Raw genomic sequence first — 19,000 nt, forward strand, 5'->3', positions numbered from 1 at the left:
GGTTCAGACTTAAACAGGAGAAATTCAGGCTAGATATAAGGAAGAAATTCTTTACTGTGAGAGTGGTGAAGTGCTAGAACAGGCTGCCCAAAGAAGTTGTGGCTGCCCCATCTCTTGAAGTGCTCAAGGCCAGGTTGGATAGGCCCTTGAGCAACATGTTCTAGTGGAAAATGTCCCTGCCCATGGCAGGGGGGTTGGAACGAAATGATCTTAATGTCCTTTCCAATCCTAACCATTTTATGATTCTATGACTGACTATTTATTGAGATTATTGGGTGAACCCATAATTTTTAAAAGCATAAAACCTAAGTACTTCCATTCCTAGAAGAGGTAATTTGCTTCCTAGAAAAGATCAACATTTTGGAATTAATGTTTATAAAATGAAACCCTGATTCATAACCCATACTGTTCTGTAATTTTTTTATTCTACTCTTAAAATACAGTAGCATAACCACATACTGAGAAATACCTAAAATTTGTGCCACTTACTATAGCTGGTTTTAGGGAAAGGACACAAGACAATTTCCCTGTCTTCAGAAATTGTAGAACCCCAACAGGCTAAATAGGAATGTAAATGGGAAGAATGAAAGCAATGCATCTTGTCATGTCTGAAATAATTTCTCTGAATTTAATTTCAACTCTGGAAAGTGATCACAAGAATGAATGTCAGACAAATAGAGATGCCTGATGTTTCAAAACATGTAGGAATCCAGGGTCCAATTCCTCCCTACTCAATTTGAGTGGAAGCTGTGGATAACCAGAAAATCTTGAAACTCAAGATTTTAATACATGTTTTGTAATCAACCTTGTAAAATAATTATATTAATTTTCATTATTTTTTTTGATATATTCTTCACTTAAAAATATTTTTATCAATTTTTAGCATTTATCACTGTGTAATCCATGATTTATTTCATGTTCAGTTTATGCAGTGACTTCTGAAAGCAAATCATATTGCTTCTAGATCAAAAAGTAATCTGAACTGGAAGTACTTTTTAGATCTTGCTTGAGAAACTGACAGATAATTCTCAAAAAACTGCATCTAGATCCCTAGACCATTTCGTTTTCCCACATTAATTTGATATAACTACTACATTCTTTAGTTAGCAGTAAGATAAAGTGCATTTTGGTATGGCATGTGTACTTGAAACTTGAGAAAAAAAATAATTTATGTACATTCATTTTAATGCCAAATCTGTTCCCCTTCCATACATTTCACTTCTTCCAGAATGCCACTTTTCCCTGTGTTTAACACCATCCATCTTATAAAAGCTGAAAGTATTTGTTTCATTTGAAGCCACTACTAAGTATCTCTACATTATACTCCATGCAAAGGAATACCAGTTCTTTTAGTCTTACTGATGTGATCAAAAGCCTGACTTAAAAGACTTATTTCATCCTAAAGGCTGATTATTCCCATTTTTCTCTTGATTTTTTATGCAAAGCTTTCTCAACGACCACATGCCACTGCGCCCCATAAATTCCTGTACCTTTCTTACAGTTTTGATTTGTGCCTTAGAACCTGTACATTCTAGGTTGCGAAGACATCCTGTAACAGGAAGGACTCATGGCAGTCAGGGTTTTACAGTCTGTAAATAACAAAAAGCCTGGAATTTTACCTTAACTTGAGAGTAAACATCAACAAATTCAAAACAGGTGAAACAGCTATTACTGAGACCTCACTTATTTTGTACAGTTCTGGTGCCCTCAACATAAAAAGGACATGGAACTGTTGGAACAAGTCCAGAGGAGGGCCACGAGGATGATCAGGGGGCTGGAGCACCTCCCGTATGAAGACAGGCTGAGGAAGTTGGGGCTGTTCAGCCTGGAGAAGAAAAGGCTGCGTGGAGACCTCATAGCAGCCTTCCGGTATCTGAAGGGGGACTAATCAAGATGCTGGGGAGGGACTCTTCATTAGCAATTGTAGTGATAGGACAAGGGGTAACGGGTTAAAACTTAAACAGGGGATGTTCATATTAGATATAAGGAAGAAGTTCTTTACTGTAAGGGTGGTGAGGCACTCCAGTGAGCCACTGGAATGGATCACCCAAGGAAGTTGTGAATGCTCCATCCCTGGCAGTGTTCAAGGCCAGGTTGGACAGAGCTTTCGGTGGTATGTGTGAGGTGTCCCTGCCCACGGCAAGGGGTTGGAACTTGATGATCTTAAGTTCCTTTCCAACCCTAACTATTCTTTGATTCTATAATCTTTGCAATACATATCCTGACAATGCAGACCCTGCAATAAATTGACTTTTGATTAACTAGAAATGAGGTAACTTTTACCTACACTGCAGTAGATTAAATTATTTTTGAAATCTGTAAAGGCTTTCCATCAGAGTAATTAAGCATTTAATTTGTCCATTTAGAATGTGTCTTGCTGACAATTTGCTGTCATTTCAATCTCAACCAGAAAAAAATATTCGCAAGGAGACATGTGAAGTGAACAGATAAACTGGATCATACTGGCTGACTGGTAGGCTTTTCTGTTCTCTTGTTTGCTTGTCTGTGTTTTTTCTTTAAACAGTAAAGAATAGAGACATACAGTGTAGTTCACTGTCATACCATCTAATACCAGGACAACCTTGAAATATTAAATATTAGTGGGTGACAGTACAAGCACCCTTGATGAGGCTTTTGCTGCTTCTTTGGGACTATGTACTACATTTTACTGCTGTCTGAATTGCTTATTAATTGCTGTTGATAGGTCCACTCAGCTTTTATCTTAGTGTTGGCCTGATGCTTATCATGTGCTGTATAAGCACAAAAACCTGGTAATATTGTGGATCTTACCTCAGGCTGCGTTATCAGATGATATGTTCCTTTTCTAAAGAGAACTGTTTGCCTGTGGCAACAGCATCACCTGCTGTTGGATAAGGAATTAACAGTCCCATTTCCTGAGGCGTCTGCCTCACGCTTACTTTATTTTTCAGGGTAAATGATGTGAATTTGCAGATCAGGATTAAACTGTATAACTGTAATTTTTTTTATATAATACTGCCATATGCACATAAGTGTGTCAGCAAATATCAGTTCGTGTGTTTGGATCTCTTTATTATTTATTAATAATTTTAAATTTAATCATTATTCATAAACATTATAGGATGATTTTTAATAAAACTGTAGTTTGTGCCATGATATTTTAAAATTTAACACTATCTCTTCTCCCATCAGAATATGACTATAAAATATACTTTCTAAGGGATCTGATTTATTTTACAGCTTCTTTTGATTTGCCTAAAATTTAGACACCTATAGCTTCCAAGGATATCCAAGGATGGTTATTTCCTTACACATCACAGAGCCGAAGTGTTGATTGGTATCTCCAGCTCTCAATTACAAAACCAGTAATTTTAATTCTTCCTTTCTCCTTCACTTCTTTCCCAAATTCAGGTGGCTTAGAGCTGTCATTCTGCTCCACCTAGCAGTGCTTTCTGTGATTTAATGCCCATATACATGCACATGCTACAATGTTGTGCATTCACTGCTGCATGTCATGGGGAAAAAATAATAGGAAATTACTTTGCTAAACATCTTACTTAAAACATTGTTAGGCTTGTGAATACATACTAATGTATAGAATAAGCTTAAAGAACTGTGGAAATATGAGGAGAAAAGCCATTTGCAGATGTGTGCTAAATGAAATTTAAATAAAAACAAAAAAGAATTAATTGATAGTAAGGAGCAGAGTCCTTCGTCTGAGTCCTGCAGTAAATGACCAGAGAGAAATTAATCCAGAATTAGTACTGGCTTCTTTTGAAGCATAATACAATCATGCTGAGATTTGCTTTCACTTTTCTATATCTTGTTGACTGAGAGATTTTTAACAATGGAGGCTAAGTTCAGAAAGAGCAACATAATGACTGGAAAAATTAGGTAATGGGGAAACATTAGAAGATTCTAATTGTACAAATTGGCAATGAAAACTCTAATGAGATTTATGAGAAGAGTCTAAAGCACTTGAGTAAATAAACCCAACAGTAAGAGAATTAATTAGCTCCTGCAGGTGTGGTACAGCTATGCTTAATCTGATGACCTCAATAAAAGTGAAAATATAGGTGGAATACTGGCAAGAGGCCGTTTGGGTCTAGTCATTAGGTTGAGATAACAAAGGGAAAACATAATAACCCAGCTGATCACCAGAAAATATATGGTGTTGCAAAGTAATCTTATTCAACATGATATATTTCTAAGCATCTATTCTCAGAAAAACAGACCATTCAAGAATGGATGCAAAGGACGGGATTCTTCTCATGTGACGTCAGGCTGTCTAAACATTAGGCTAGTTCAAACTAGTCATCCCATCTGCTCTGCTGTTAAAGGAGGGAGGCACTTACAGAACACAAATCATCCTTACCTAAAAGACTTGCCTTCTCTCCATCTGGGATAAAAGGGGAGCTGATATGACTAACTCTGCCATTAAGATGGCTAAATTTTGGCAGTATGAATTCTAGCTTGAAAACGATCACATGAAAAATCATCAGTTGAGTAGGGTCATGATGTTTCAAAAGTGCGTTAGCATACCTTCAAGTAAACCCTGATGTGACAGAAAATAAGCAGGTGGCTTAAGAAAATTCATTAGCATCTAAATACTGGTGATAGAGAAAAAAAATAGGAGCCTTCTTGGACTATTTTATTGAAATTTCCCTAGAAGACCGACTGACTATAAACCCATGCACTCATGTTTATCCTCTTCACAGGACTCACCATCAGGTTTTTCTTGGTTACTTCCCTGAGGTATATTTCCATTTCTCATTTATGGTGATAGTTTTACATTAATTCATCTTCGCTAAAATAGGTATGGAAAGGAAGGAGATAACTTACAGTAGCAAACATTTGTCAGGCATTTACATCAGAAATCGTGCAGTGAATGTTTTGGTGATAATCCATCCCCTTTAAAACACACAAAACATTTTTCATTTTGCCTTCAGTCAAACCAAGCTTGATTTTCTTACTTTACAAATTTTCCCATAAGTTATTATTCTTGCTATTACTAGCATAATCATTATCACTATCGCTATCACTACTATAAGCATATTTACTTTATACCTCTGATTTCTGTGTATCCATGGGAACATCAAGCCCTCTTCCCTCTAGTTGATATTTAAAACCCCTATACGTTACATGAGTTTGTGTGGAAACCAGGTTTCATCTAGTTTAAGCGTTGCTGGGTCCGTTACCATACCAGGGGAATTTCTTTCCCTTGGTAGTTGTGTTGGTAGCCAGGCTTACTATGCTCTGAATTATTTTTTTGTTTGTTTTTGTGTTTGTTTGTTTTTTATTTCTGATCTAAATCCCCAGAAGGTACAAATTCTAACTGGATTAAGCTGGTTCTGCTTTACATCTTTATCCCCAGTGCCTCTCTGCTTATACTTTCAAGGAAACAGATGTTTTACATGGCTTTTTCATGCTTTATTTGATGGGGTTCTTAAGTAGTTCTGCAGTAAACCATCAGGTGGTAAATATTTTTTTCCTTGACTGCAGCTCCCTTACAACACTCCTGTTAGGCAGATGTGCAGAGAAGCTGTGCGTGGCCCAGAACTCTTTTACAACTAAACCCTTTACTTCTAAGGTTTATCACCTTGCACTTACAAATACTAGGTTTCTTAAACTTGTGTTAACATCAACATCTTAGTTTGTCCTAAAGGACAATAGATTTCTTAGGTTTTCCTTCACAAAGTATTTGTGGGAAATCAGGCCCAGTTAGCAGGGATATATAAAGAGTGCGTTCTGCTTGACCAGCCTGATCTCCTTCTATAATAACGTGGCTTGCTTGGTTGATGAGGGAAAGGCTGTGGACATTGTCTATTTGGACTTTAGTAAAGCGTTTGACACTGTCTCCCACAGCATTCCCCTGGAGAAATTGACTGCTCATGGCCTGGGTAGGAGGATTCTTTGCTGGGTTAAAAACTGGCTGGATGGCAGAGCCCAAAGAGTGGTGGTAAATGGTATCACATCTAGTTCACGACCAGTCACTAGTGGTGGCTCTCAGGGCTCAGTGTTAGGGCCAGTGTTGTTTAATATCTTCACTGGTGATCTGGATGAGGGAATTGTGTGCATTTGAGCAAATCTGTGGAGAGCACCAAGTTGCTTGGGAGTGTTGATCTACTGAAGGATAGGGAGGCTCTGCAGAAGGATCTGGACAGGCTGGATCAATTGGCTGTGGCCAATTATATAAGGCTCAATAAGGCAAAGTGCCAGGTCCTGCATTTGGGCCGTAACAACCCCATGCAATGCTCCAGGCTTGGGGAAGAGTGGCTGGAAAGCTGCTTGGTGGAAAAGGACCTGGGGATGCTGATTGATGGCTGATGCCAGCTTGTACCCAGGCATCCAAGAAGGCCAATGGCATCCCGCCCTGTATCAGAAACAGCATAGCCAGCAGGGCCAGGGCAGTGATCATACCCCTGTACTCAGCGCTGGTGAGGCCACACCTCAAATTCTGTGTTCAGTTCTGGGCCACTCATTACAAGAAAGACACTGAGGTGCTGGAGCAGGTCCAGAAAAGGGCAACAAAGCTGGTGAAGGGCCTGGGGAATAAGTCCTAGGAGGAATGCCTGAGGGAACTGGGGTTGTTTAGTCTGGAGAAGAGCAGGCTCAGGAGGTACCTTATCACTCTCTACAACTACCTGAAAAGAGGTGGTAGTGAGGTGAGCGTTGGTCTCTTCTCCTATGTAACAAGTGATACGACAAGAGGTAACAGCCTCAAGCTGCACCAGGGGAGGTTTAGACTGGATATTAGGGTGAGGGTGATCAAGCACTGGAACAGGCTGCCCAGGAAAGTGGTAGAGTCATCATCTCTGGAAGTGTTCAAAAACTGTGTATATGAAGCCCACAGTGACATGGTTTAGTGGTGGTCATGGCAGTCCTGGGGTAATGGTTGGACTTGATGATCTTAAAGGTCTTTTCCAACCTATTTGATTCTATGATTCTAGTACATGTCAGTGGCATTCTTAAAACCAAACTAGTTCTTAGGAAGAGGCACCAAAACTTACTCCAGATGCAAATATCTGATCTAAGTAAAGTTAATGTTAAAAATTCCCATTTTTTTTAATAATGCTTTCCAAAGGAAACTTAAGGATTCAAGCAACAACTACAGGATAGAAGAAGCTTCTTTTTTGATCTTTAGAATTTTTTGCTCATTTAGGCTTGCCACTTAACACACACATACACAATAAAAAGTATACACATGAAGTAGTTATAAAATGTAGCACAATATGTATAACACATGGCATACATTGTTAGTGATCTAAAACATCTGTAGGTTTTAACTGGAAAGAGAATATTTGAAAAGCTCTTAATTTCCTTCATTTTTATTTGCTAAATTTCTGCACATCATCAGTAGAATTAGCCACAAGCGACTAATAGATAGATGTTTGTGCTACTTCAATTTGATGTAAAGGCACTTATTCAAGCCCCTAAATATTTGAATGCAAGGGGTTTTGCACCATATGTTTAAATGAATCCTCTTTAGGAATAATAAAACTAATTGCTTTATTATACAATAAATTCTTAATGTAAACACTTACTGCTGCTTTGACTAAACGACTTTTACAGAGTTCTCTCCACTAGGGGTCTCTAGAGAAATACAAGAAAATTCACCATCGCTAGTGCCTTAGACTTCTCTTTACACTATTTACATTTAGTGGAAGATGAAGATCAACACTTGTTCTATATTTGTTTCATTTCTTTGTATATATATCTTTTTCTGTGGATAATAAAAAGTCCTATTACTACAATAATAATTCACACCCATGAGGTGATTTAAAGTATTTTGTAATTAGAGTTTCAACATTTATAATTAGAATTTCAACATCACATCCTTTAGGAAGAATGGCATTGCACAAAGTATTTAGGCAAAGGAAGAAAAAACCTAAGGTACCTACTTGCTGGAGTAGCCACCCTTTCTAAATGAAGAGCAATCTAAAATAAATAAAGTAGCAGTGAGCACAAGTGAAGAAAGCATTGATTAATCTGGACAGTAGTTTAATTGGAAAATTATAAAATTATTTATCTGGTGTGCTGTTCAGCACGCCATTATATCACAGGCAAAAGAGAGCCTGTCTTCTTTAATATGATGATATCACTAGGGTATCTGTAAGGTTTAATATTGATTATCCTTTAATTTGGCTAATTAATAGAACTTTATATTTGCATATTTCTTCATCACCAGTTTCTGTGCTGCGCTATTACCTCTATCACCATGTTTGGTATTACATTTGACATTTAACAATCTTTCAGATTGTTTCCCCTCTGAAGTGGAAAGGGGAGTTTTATAATATTAATGCATTGAAGTTAGAAGCTGAAAGGTCTTAGGATCACTATATGTTCCGTTTATGTCCAATTCCTATCATAATTAAAACCCAGTGGAAACAGAGAAGAGTAAGGTATTAATAAGAACTACCAGTTCAAGAATTATAGCCTACTGTTCACAGGGAATAAATGGGGTTTGCTGTGATGTGAGGTTGGATCACTAATCAGAAAGCTGAAAAATCATGGAAATAAGAATACTTGCCCTGCTCGGATTGCTCCTTCTTTACCTTGTGGATATCTGTGGAAACAACAGGAGTTCAGTGCATTTAGCAGCAGTAATTTCTACTCATTTTCTGATCCTATGTAGTAAGTGTGGAACATGAACTAAGTGTAGAAGATGAGCTGTGCTAAGAGTGGAGCGACTCAAGAGGAGGGCACTCCTGAGAATACAGGTTTCTGCATTCTGGGACAGTCCTGGGGCTTTTTGAAGTTTGTCAAGTTGCTTTAACAGCGTATCTTCTGATTCTTTTCATCTGTAGACTCAGAACAGCAAACAGTAATAAACTGAGGCAAATTAGCATCTTGAAATGTCATAGCTACACATTGAACAGGTGATAATTCTCGCTTTATTTCTTGCTGCAAAGACCAGAAAGAGCTAAAAAGCTCTGAGTGGAATAGAAGGAATGCAGCACTGATATTTTCCCTCAAATTGTCATATCACAGAGTTGACCCATAACCTCCATCAGCTGATCTAGCAGTGAGGGTTTTCAGGCTTGGAGTTTTATTTAGCTCACATGCAATGAGTCTAGAGATGCTGGTACTTCCTTGAGCTATTCTGAGTCTTTTGCAGATAAGGATGTGCATAGATCATAGTAGAAAAGAAGAACACCTGTCATTTAACCAGATGTCCCTGCTCTTAACCTTAGAAACCATGAAGTGCTATGGTTATGTAATGCATGACCTTAATCATAAAGTGGCCATATACCTATGCCTAGTTACAACCTTTACCTATGATGAGATGTAGGAAAGTCCACTGCTTTTTACCCCATTTCAGTCTGTTCTATACAGAGGCGATGGTCCCAGGTGTGTCAGTCCAATACTGCATTAATGTCTAGTTTTACACCCCTGGTTCCAGTTAGTCACTCTGCTTTGGAGGAATAAACTACAGCAAACTACTGCCATTAGGACTCACCTCAATTTATAAAGATCTGGTATCATTTATAGACTATACCTTGAAATTGTATTCACATACAAACACTTCCATATAAATGCCAGAATTTTTTCCTTTACATAAAAATTACAAACTCCTGGGTTGAAATCTGAACACCAATTGCTCCTATACAGTTATGACTGCCAGTTCGCTGGGGGCTCATGCGCCATTCATGCCAGTCACTTCACCCTTCTGCCTCTGTTCCCTCATTTACATCTTGGACTTACATTTTCCATTTACTTCACAAGAGGCTCCCAAAGACCTATTAATAAGTATAGAATGTTACATATACAAATTTTCAAATACTCAGTGATTTTTATACGATTACATGAAGCTCTGAATAAAAGTGTTATTTAATAACAACTGTTATTAGAATTAAAATGAATCTCTAAGCTAATGCTGCATTTGATTATGTAACTACTTCATAATCAGAATGTGCTTTAATACAGCTTTTTTCCTCAAGACAAAAATGCTATTCCAGGTTATTAACAGCAGCATTGTTTGGAACTTTCACCAGCTTCACTAGTTAAACAGCTCATAGATGAGCTGTGAGGACATAGAAAGCAAAGCAGTGCAGTTCTTATGGGAAGAGACAACATCTTCCTCTGGGTTTGAACAAAACCACACGTGATGATCATGACCTCTGAATGCTTCAGTGCTATAAATACGAACCCATAAGTCAAAGTCTAAACTTCTCAAACTTTCTCTGCTGTTGTGTCAGCAGAATAAAATGCTAACCCGTCTGTAATAAGGAAGAAATTAGTCAACTAGGGATTAAAAAAATGTTTTATATAGTTAATGTATGGTACTAATTGAGGTTACTGAATCTGGCAGCAAAAGTTGCTGTTCTAAGGAGGGTGGTTCGAAGTTTCAGGTTATCCTGTGGATCCCTCCCACCACCTTCCAACATGTATATAAGTTGTCAGCTCTCCAGATCCTTTGCCAGTTCTCTCTTCCAGACTTGCCAGAAGCAACAGAGGACTAGAGATGAAGACCTTTTTCTTATTCACCTTTTCCACTTTTTTGTTGTCTGCTTTTGAACAAGCAGCTGCTTCTGCTCACTATGACAAGATTTTAACTCATAGTCGAATAAGGGCACGCGACCAAGGGTAAGTAACTGGGTTTTATTTTGATTTTAAAAGGGAGCTTTTAACACTTATCCTCCCCTTCCTTCTCATATTGTATTAAATGTAATTTTTCACTATAAATTTTTACTGTCAATCAAGTAGAACTTTCTCAGTTAATTTTTAAAGGAATTGTTCTTCAATAAAAAGCTTTCTGGGGAGTTTCTAAAGGAGATAGAATATTGTCAAACTTCATAAAATACGGAAAAATCTAAAATCAACACTTCCTAATGAACAAAATACATGCATTTTAGAATCACTAAAATTAATTACAGTTCACAATTAACATAATGGGATGCCGAGTATGTTTAATATATATTTTCAAAACTTTGAATAGAGTTGGCACCTATCCCACAGTATTTGCTCTCTTTATTCCATTCTAATGGAAACAATGAACTCTATTTAAATGCTTTCTAACATGAGAATATATACTGGGAGTCTTTTGTAAAACTTCTGTTCCCGCTAGAGCAATGCAGCAAGCTGCTCACCAGGGTGTGCAAAGGACAATGCTCCCAAGTCAGACTGTTCAGAAACATGGAAATAATTTTAACAGCTGGTGTCAGGGAGACACACGTGTCTATAGATATTTTCCTGCAGTCTTCTTAAGTAAAAAGCATTCTGTGAATAAGAATTTTTTGCCGTCCTATCTTCCTTTGTTACATTTCCTCAGCCTGCTAAACTCACTCACAGGGAGCTTTTTAAATAAAAAAATCACCGACTTCCCACTGATGTAAAATATGTGTTCTAACTTTTGAGCTGACTTTTTTCTATTAGTGGCAATGTTCCTCTGCTCCATGGAATTCGCCCTTAAGAAATTCCTTTTCTGTACACTACCATGCTAAGGAACAAGTATTCCTCATTTGAAAACTGTGACTCCTTTTATTTACATGCCAATTTACCCTTTGGTCCCCAGTAATTCCCAGAATGTTTACTTAGGTGCCTGCGGTACTCCAAACGGTTGGTAATCAAAATAGCTGATTGATTTACAGAAGACAGGGTTTCCTTCTACTTAAAGAACAAGGCACTTTTCTTCCCCATCTCCCCATGACCTTCAGCTGCACAGATGTGTACAAGACAAAACTTTAACGAAAAGAGCTTGATGGTATTCACAACCCCATCCCTGGTGGCTGGTAATTAATTCACTTTGCAGGGGAAAGGGAGTAATGTAAGGCACATTGAGACTTGACTAGGCACAGCTGGTGATCACTACTCGTCAGAAACAGAGGCTCAAACCAGAATGGAGGGGAATATTCTGTCCCTGCTGGGAGGGTGGGCTTGCCAAAGAAACCCAGCTGGGCAGTCCCAGGAGCTTGCACTCTATTTGCTTGAAAACACACCTGCCCTGGGAACTGAATGTTAATTTCTTACTCTTGCTCAACAGAAACAGTATTCGAGCCATTTTACATAGAACTTTTCCAAAGATGTACAGAAACTTCGTTTTAAAATGTTTCTCACTCCCACCTGTAGCCCCAATGTCTGTGCCCTTCAGCAAGTTATGGGAACAAAAAAGAAATACTTCAGCACTTGCAGAAACTGGTACCAGGGAGCCATCTGTGGGAAAAAAGCGTAAGTATGCTGTGTTTCAAAACTATTCCCCATTCACTGAAATAGTATCATGTATGATAAGGAAACTCTCATATTCTCAGAGATAAGCTGTTTCATGCAGACACAGTAAGAATTCATTTCATAATTTTACTGGGTTAAAGCTTCTCTTTGGCTGCTTCTAAAACCACCTGGGTAACTGATCCAATAATTATTGCCAAAATATCACAAAAGGAGTGGAAAGTCTGGAAATGACAGCATAGTATATAGTCTTTTTAAAGTTTAAGAGGCTTCAGAGAATTAGGCTCAGCTAATAATTCTGAGTTAAGTATTCGTAGCTCCGTTTTACACACAGAGATATGCAGTTAAGTGACTTACCCAAAACCACAGGGAGACCCAATAGGCCAGTTGTGACAAGACCTTGGCACTACTTAGCAGAGACGTGTGCTCAGATCACCTCTCTCTACAAAGAAAAAACCAAAATAAAAATATAATTGTGGATACAGATTAAATCTGTGTGAGTCTAGTATTCTTTTGAAATCTGTGTATTTCAATTACCATGCCTTCTCAGAATGCAAGTCATTGCCTTCTCTGTGACAAAATGTCGAAGTCACTACTACTTTGTCAAGCATAGAGCAGCTTCAGAGTGTGAACACATACAAGCACCCCCAGTCCTGAACTTGGTCTGCCTCACTTGTCTTACTTAGAATTTAAATAATTTAACAGAGGCTGACATTGTTTATCCAATACACTAAACAAAGGTTTTTCTTGTGTACCACCTTTTCTGTTGATGTTATGCAATTACTTGGATACATTTCTCAGCAGTTCTCAGAGGAAGTAATTTTTATTTTTCTGTTATTCTCTTACAGGGTCCAAATAGGTCTGGGGTAACATTTTCGGAAAGGCTTAAGTGAACAGGGGGTCAAGGCTTTAATTGCAACTGTCTGAGAGTATTAGGAGTCTCTTAGTGAAAGTCGATAAAACTCTTCCAAATTCCCAAGTAAAATTAAAGTACACAATTTGAATGGAAACTGAGAGATTGCGTGCCTTAAGAGATAGAGATGTTATATTGATATGTGGTGCTAATTGTATGTATGAGGAACTTCCCTCCATTTAAAGTAAGATTTATATTTAAAACTTTCCTAACGAACATCAGCCACTGTTTTAGATGATAAGGTAATGGGGATTAGAGATTTTGTTTCTGTGCCATAAGCTTCCTTAAGACTGGTTAGTATGAAAGAGAAATACCTGAAGTGTCAACAACATGAGCCAGTCAAGGATGACTCCCTTCATAAACAAGCTCTTAAATTGTCTTGAGAATGATTTTGGATCAACAGAAAGGAGAGCATGATCAAGAAGTAACTGATAATTTGCAATTAGCTAGTCATATTTTTGTTCTCCTGATTGCCAAAGTAATGAGTAAATAGGATCCACATTTTTGAGTCCATTCTTCAAGTTTTTAAAAGTATTTTTAAAATATAGAAAAAAATTATAAATTTGGGGGGAGGGAGGGAGTAGATATATTTGGATTCAAACAATTACACATAGCTCACATTGAATCCAAGTGAGCTTCTACAAACAGAAAGTTTTTTAAATAAGAAATGCAACCACAAGACTTTTAAAACTTATATGAAATTCATTGAATAGTTCTTTACAGAAAGTCAAAGAATTCTATGTTGACAAAGAATTAGATCCAGACACAATCTGGGCTTGTGCTAAGGAACGGGGTGGTGCAAAAAATTATGTGGAGTGTGCATGCATCACTAGCAATGCTGATACAGCTACAGTCTCTCATGCTCTCCAGTGCATTTACATATGTGGCACTCTCATTAAAAAAAAATAAAAATAAATAATTTTCCTTTTTTTTCTTTCTTTTTTTTTTTTTTTTTTCAAAGCCAGCTTTATGGTTTGCTTCATTTTTTGGCTGGTTCAGCTATGATGGCTGAAAAGCAATTATATTCATAGTTCTTCTTGAGCATGATCGCTATACTTAATAATGCAAAACTGATTAAGACTCCCAAATGATTCTTTATGTGAGAAAAATGCCTCCAGTATTGATTTTTTGCACTGTAATCTGTAAAATCAGATTAAATCAAATTAAAATCCAACTTAAATAATTGCAAACTGTAAAATCAGACATGTAAATCAGATAGTAGTCAGGCAAGGACAGCAAATGGGCTTGAATTGTGGTTTCTGTTGGATATCAGAGGCTTTGCATTTTTTGATTTTCCTGAAAGATGCTGCGTGTCATAACCCAGTGTTGGAAAGGGTGCTTTCCCATTTGGAAAAGGAAGGATCCAAATGAGAAAAAGGAAAGAATCCAAATGAGGGAAAATGCAGTAGGAAGTTTTCTTCCATTTTCTTTCTGAGAAAGAGTTTTCAGTGCTCTGACAGCATACCACAAGTTAGTGGAACTGAACTGTACATCCGATACAGTGAGGCACTGATTCCAGTACACAGTGTTGCTTTTCAAACACTGCCATGGCTTTGAAGTTTTAACTCTGAAGCAAACCTAGACATGAAAATGATACCATGGCACCACCAAAGCCAAGGAAAAGACCTGGCATTCATGGGCCAAGCTGTCACCCTAAGCTTTTTGCTATTGTAAACTTTATTGGTTACTAATTACTTACTTAAAGAGGTGGAAGACAGTAACCTCAGTAAGTTACAGTACATGTAGAGCAAATCATAATGAACTTCCTACACAGACAAGCAATCTGATTATTCTAAATGCCCAGAAGTTTTTTTGGTACGTAATTGAATGTCTGGAATTCTAACTAGTCTCTCCCATTTTGATTTTGGCTTTGATTTTACAAGCAAATCCAGACAGGTTAAAACCAATTTTTTCCCAAAATTACAGATTTATATGCACTTGATGATGGTAATAATAATTGGTTTCCAGTCAAAATAGACTCTGTGGGTTCATTTGCCCACCTCTACGTTCAATTTTGTCAGGACCCACAGGTTTATAGTATTTATCAAAATCTTCCCTCTCCTCCGAGTGGCATTATAATGCTGACTTCCCTTTTCCTTCAAAGGACATGCTGCAAGTCATCCAAAATACTTCATCTTTTGAGTGAGGTCTGCCATACCACTGACATCTTTGGCACTACATATTATTCCACTGCAGACACATTGGGAAGAAGGGTATTTCCTGAAAATGACTTAGACTGGAACTTGGGTATTCTCACAGTCGATATTGGAAACAACCTGTTCCTGTGGTTTTATTCCTAGATAGATGTCAAGTCTTCCCATGAGAGAAAATGTGGTCTCAGCACAAATCTGACAAGAAATTCATTACTTTGCTGAGCTCCAGAAGTAAACTGAGTTATGAAGTGATAGATACCTTCATGTGTCAGGAAAAAATTGATGCAATAGGCAGTTTGAACTCAGAACTAAAGCCATGTGTGTTGTGACTTTGTTCTCTTCGCTGACTGGCACTTAAGAGGAATGTAAACTGTAAATAATATCACAGAATCTATGTAAGGACCTAAGCAAGAATTCTATGGCCTACCAGAGGAAGACTGAGTGGTGGGACTGGGTAGATTTGGGCATGAATAGTCTACACAAAACTACACTCGTGCAAGCATGCACAGAGCAAGGCTAGGGGAAGAAAACAGTGTGTATGACAGCAGTGCAAGAGGGATGGGGACTTGGTGGAGCGAGTCCAAAGGAGGGCCTTGAAGATAATCAGAGAACTGGAGCACTTTTCTATGAAGACAGGCTGAGGGAGTTGGGCTTGTTCAGCCTGGAGAAGAGAAGGCTCAGGGAAGACCTTAAGGTAGCTTTCAATATTTAAAGGGCACGTCCAAGAATTCTGGAGTGGGACTTTTTACAAGGACATGTAGTGACAAGACAAAGAGGAATGGCTTTAAGCTGACAGAGGGGAGATTTAGGTTAGATATTAGGAAGAAATTCTTTACTATGAGGGTGGTGAGACACTGGCATAGGTTGTCTAGAGAAATTGTGGATATCCCACCCCTGAAAGTGTTTAAGGCCAGGTTGGATGGAGCTTTGAGAAACTTGGCGTAGTGGAGGGTGTCTCTGCTTATGGCAGGGTGCTGGAACTAGATGATCTTTAAGGTCCCCTTCAACCCTAACCATTCTATGAGGCTATGATTCTAAGTTCAGTCACAGAACTCCTGAAGGGCTTTTTGTGACTGTAATAGAGCATCTGTTATAATATAGTCTTAGCTGCCAATGGAAGTTTTATTCTCTCTGCATCCAAAACAGAAATGCAGACATGACTAAAGAGGTTACTATAATAAGAATGGTAATGGCAATGGCTCTTCTCATGTTAATATCTACGTTACAAAGTCCTCCTTAACTTGCATATGTGATCTATAAAATGTTAGTTTAAAAATGTTTTTATTATTTACACTTCCTATCCAGTACTCTAGATTAGATCCAGTTGGGATGCTAAACTATGAGTCTATTGGGCCAAAAGTCTTTCCACTGTTTCTCTGCAGTATTTTTCTCCACGCCAGCAAGGAGTAGAAACAGATGAGTCACAGAGCTGATCTGAATAAACTAAAAACAGTCTCTGATAGCCAAGAATAACAAGGACTTAAGATAGTCTTGCTCTCCCCCTTTTTCCTTTGGAATACACTACTTTGGATGAGATCAGAACAAATTTGCATGGAAAAAAAACCCCATCAAACAACCAACCAAGCCCACCACTCAAAAAAACCTCCAAAACCTCCAAAGCCTCAAGAATGTTGCATTGTTTGATATCTGAGAAACTGCTTTCTTCTCTTGGGCACCATCTTATATTGAACTAGCAGGGAGATAGAAATGAGTATAACTTATGGTGTGGGATCATACTTCCCCTGAGTACTGTGGTACCGAGGAACTGCCTCTTGTACTGAGTTTTATCTGATTTTAACCTCATTATGATATTCTCCATACAAAACTCTTTTTTTTTCTCATTACATCTTCCTCATTACAATTTGAACAGAGCTGATGTATGGCATTCTAATTGCTGTTAACTGTAAGAGAACAGCAATACTGTAAGTAGAGGCTTACAGTAACCTTTAACGACTGAAAAGAAATCCTGGGCTGTACATAACAAGTTACATGGTAAAAAAGGCACTGATCTTGTAATGCTTGGCTGAAAAAACATTTTCTTTCTCAATTATGTTCTTAAGCCAATTTTCTGCCTTTCATTAACTGTGTCGTTGTTGGATATAGTCAAGAAGACTAAACTTGCCATTTCTTATTCTATGCTGATAACTTAGTTTCCTCTTTCCTTTTTCAAAAGCTAATTATATCTGCAAAATGCAATCATTCATAGCTGCTCATGGGGTGATGGGGAGAGATTTTCTGCCCCATGGAAGGAAAAATTATTTTCTCATGACAAAGCAGTTCACACAGTTGAGAGAACATTATGACTCCTACTCTACTACATGGTTTTCTTTAATCAGTTTTAGGGGTTTTATTAGCTTCTGGCAGGGATTCAACAAAAAGGAAGAATATAAAGTTAATTTATAGAATCATAGAATAGTTAGGGTTGGAAAGGACCTTAAGATCATCTAGTTCCAACCCCCCTGCCCATGACAGGGACATCTCACACTAAACCATACCACCCAGGGCTTTATCCAAGCTGGCCTTGATCACTGCCAGGGATGGAGCATAAAATTTCCTATTAGTCAGAAAATCAGTAGCCTAAATTGTATCTTATTCTTGCATTCCCAAGGAAAAAAAAAAAATCAGTGACTTGCTTTAAAGAAAAATATGTATTAAAAAGAACTGTACAAGTAGTTTAAATATATGGCTTCTCAGTTGAAAAGATGCACCTGGAAAAAAAGGCTGTTTTTAAAAATAATTCTTTAATCTTTGCCAGATCTTTCACATTGCTGTCAATTTCAGAATTATACTCACTTTTGAAATCATGCTTTGTAATGTTACTGGTCTGGAATTTTTTAATCTCTTCAAGGAGTTTGGATGTTGAAGGTCTTGAGATCAACTTTTCATTTGAATAAGTTGTTTATTTTAATGTACTTGTGGTTAATGTTTTGTCAGCTTTAGTTTATGAAAAATGAGAGAAGTGTACTCAGCTGCTACCAAAGTGCCTACAAATGTAAAGCTGGAATGTGGTGGTAAAAGCTCAGCAAAATTTTCCAGGAATTAGTGTTCAGGACTTTTATCACTGCCAACATCAGCCAGACCTACAAAAATATATATACTATGCAAAACTGTGATGCTAATTTTTCTTTGTCATTTACAGGGTACCATAATTGGAAATATAATATCCGGAGTCTATTGTCTTAAAATTTGTTTTAAACCTTTCATAAGATTGTATAATTTGTCAGCATTTCCTCTCTCAAGGAGCCAAAGTCAAGACTGATAACTTTTGTAAATTTGCACTTTTGTGTAAGAGAAGAGAAATTGTCAAACAGATGTATAGTAGTAGACCTTTTATTTCTGTCAGCTTAATGAAGAAGACCTTATATCTTATAGGAGCATGAATGGTAAATTGTGTGTTACAGTATAGAATTATCATTTAGCCCTAGTTTGCTCTTATGTGTAGCATACACATATTCAAGAATACGAATATTTTATTTACATCATTATATACCAGTTCCTGATCCCAGGAATTGCTAAATTCTGTGTATGCTGTGACGACATACTCCTTTAACTCTGTATTTGATTTCTTGTTGTCTGGTTTTCATCCTCACTACATTTACCAGTGAACTTTCCCTTGTGTTCATCCATCCAGTCTTTAGTGACTTCCTTCTCTGTAACCTGCTTTATGTCTGTTCTTAATTCTCTCCCTCATTCCTAAGCTTCTTCAGTCTTCCTTGAAAAACTGAGGCTCTCTCATCCCACTTTCTATCATCATACACTACACAGGACTTTCTTCTAAATACCTATTAGT

The 19,000-nt window shown here is 37.6% G+C and overlaps 1 protein-coding gene across 6 annotated transcripts in view; it reads left to right on the top strand.

Moving 5' to 3' along the window:
* The first annotated feature begins 10,194 nt into the window (after positions 1 to 10,194).
* POSTN (periostin) overlaps positions 10,195 to 19,000 on the top strand; it is a 37,059-nt gene continuing 28,253 nt past the window's right edge. For 2 of the 6 annotated variants that reach the window (XM_065678355.1, XM_065678359.1), the window contains exons 1-2: positions 10,195 to 10,566; positions 12,049 to 12,147. In XM_065678355.1, coding sequence (XP_065534427.1) covers positions 10,445 to 10,566; positions 12,049 to 12,147 — 221 coding nt within the window. In that variant the 5' untranslated portion in view covers positions 10,195 to 10,444. The remainder of the gene's footprint in view (positions 10,567 to 12,048; positions 12,148 to 19,000) is intronic. The other 4 variants (XM_065678357.1, XM_065678360.1, XM_065678356.1 and 1 more) reach the window with 3 other exon arrangements.

This window comes from Lathamus discolor, chromosome 4, assembly GCF_037157495.1.
Source record: "Lathamus discolor isolate bLatDis1 chromosome 4, bLatDis1.hap1, whole genome shotgun sequence".
Taxonomy (NCBI): Eukaryota; Metazoa; Chordata; class Aves; order Psittaciformes; family Psittacidae; genus Lathamus; species Lathamus discolor.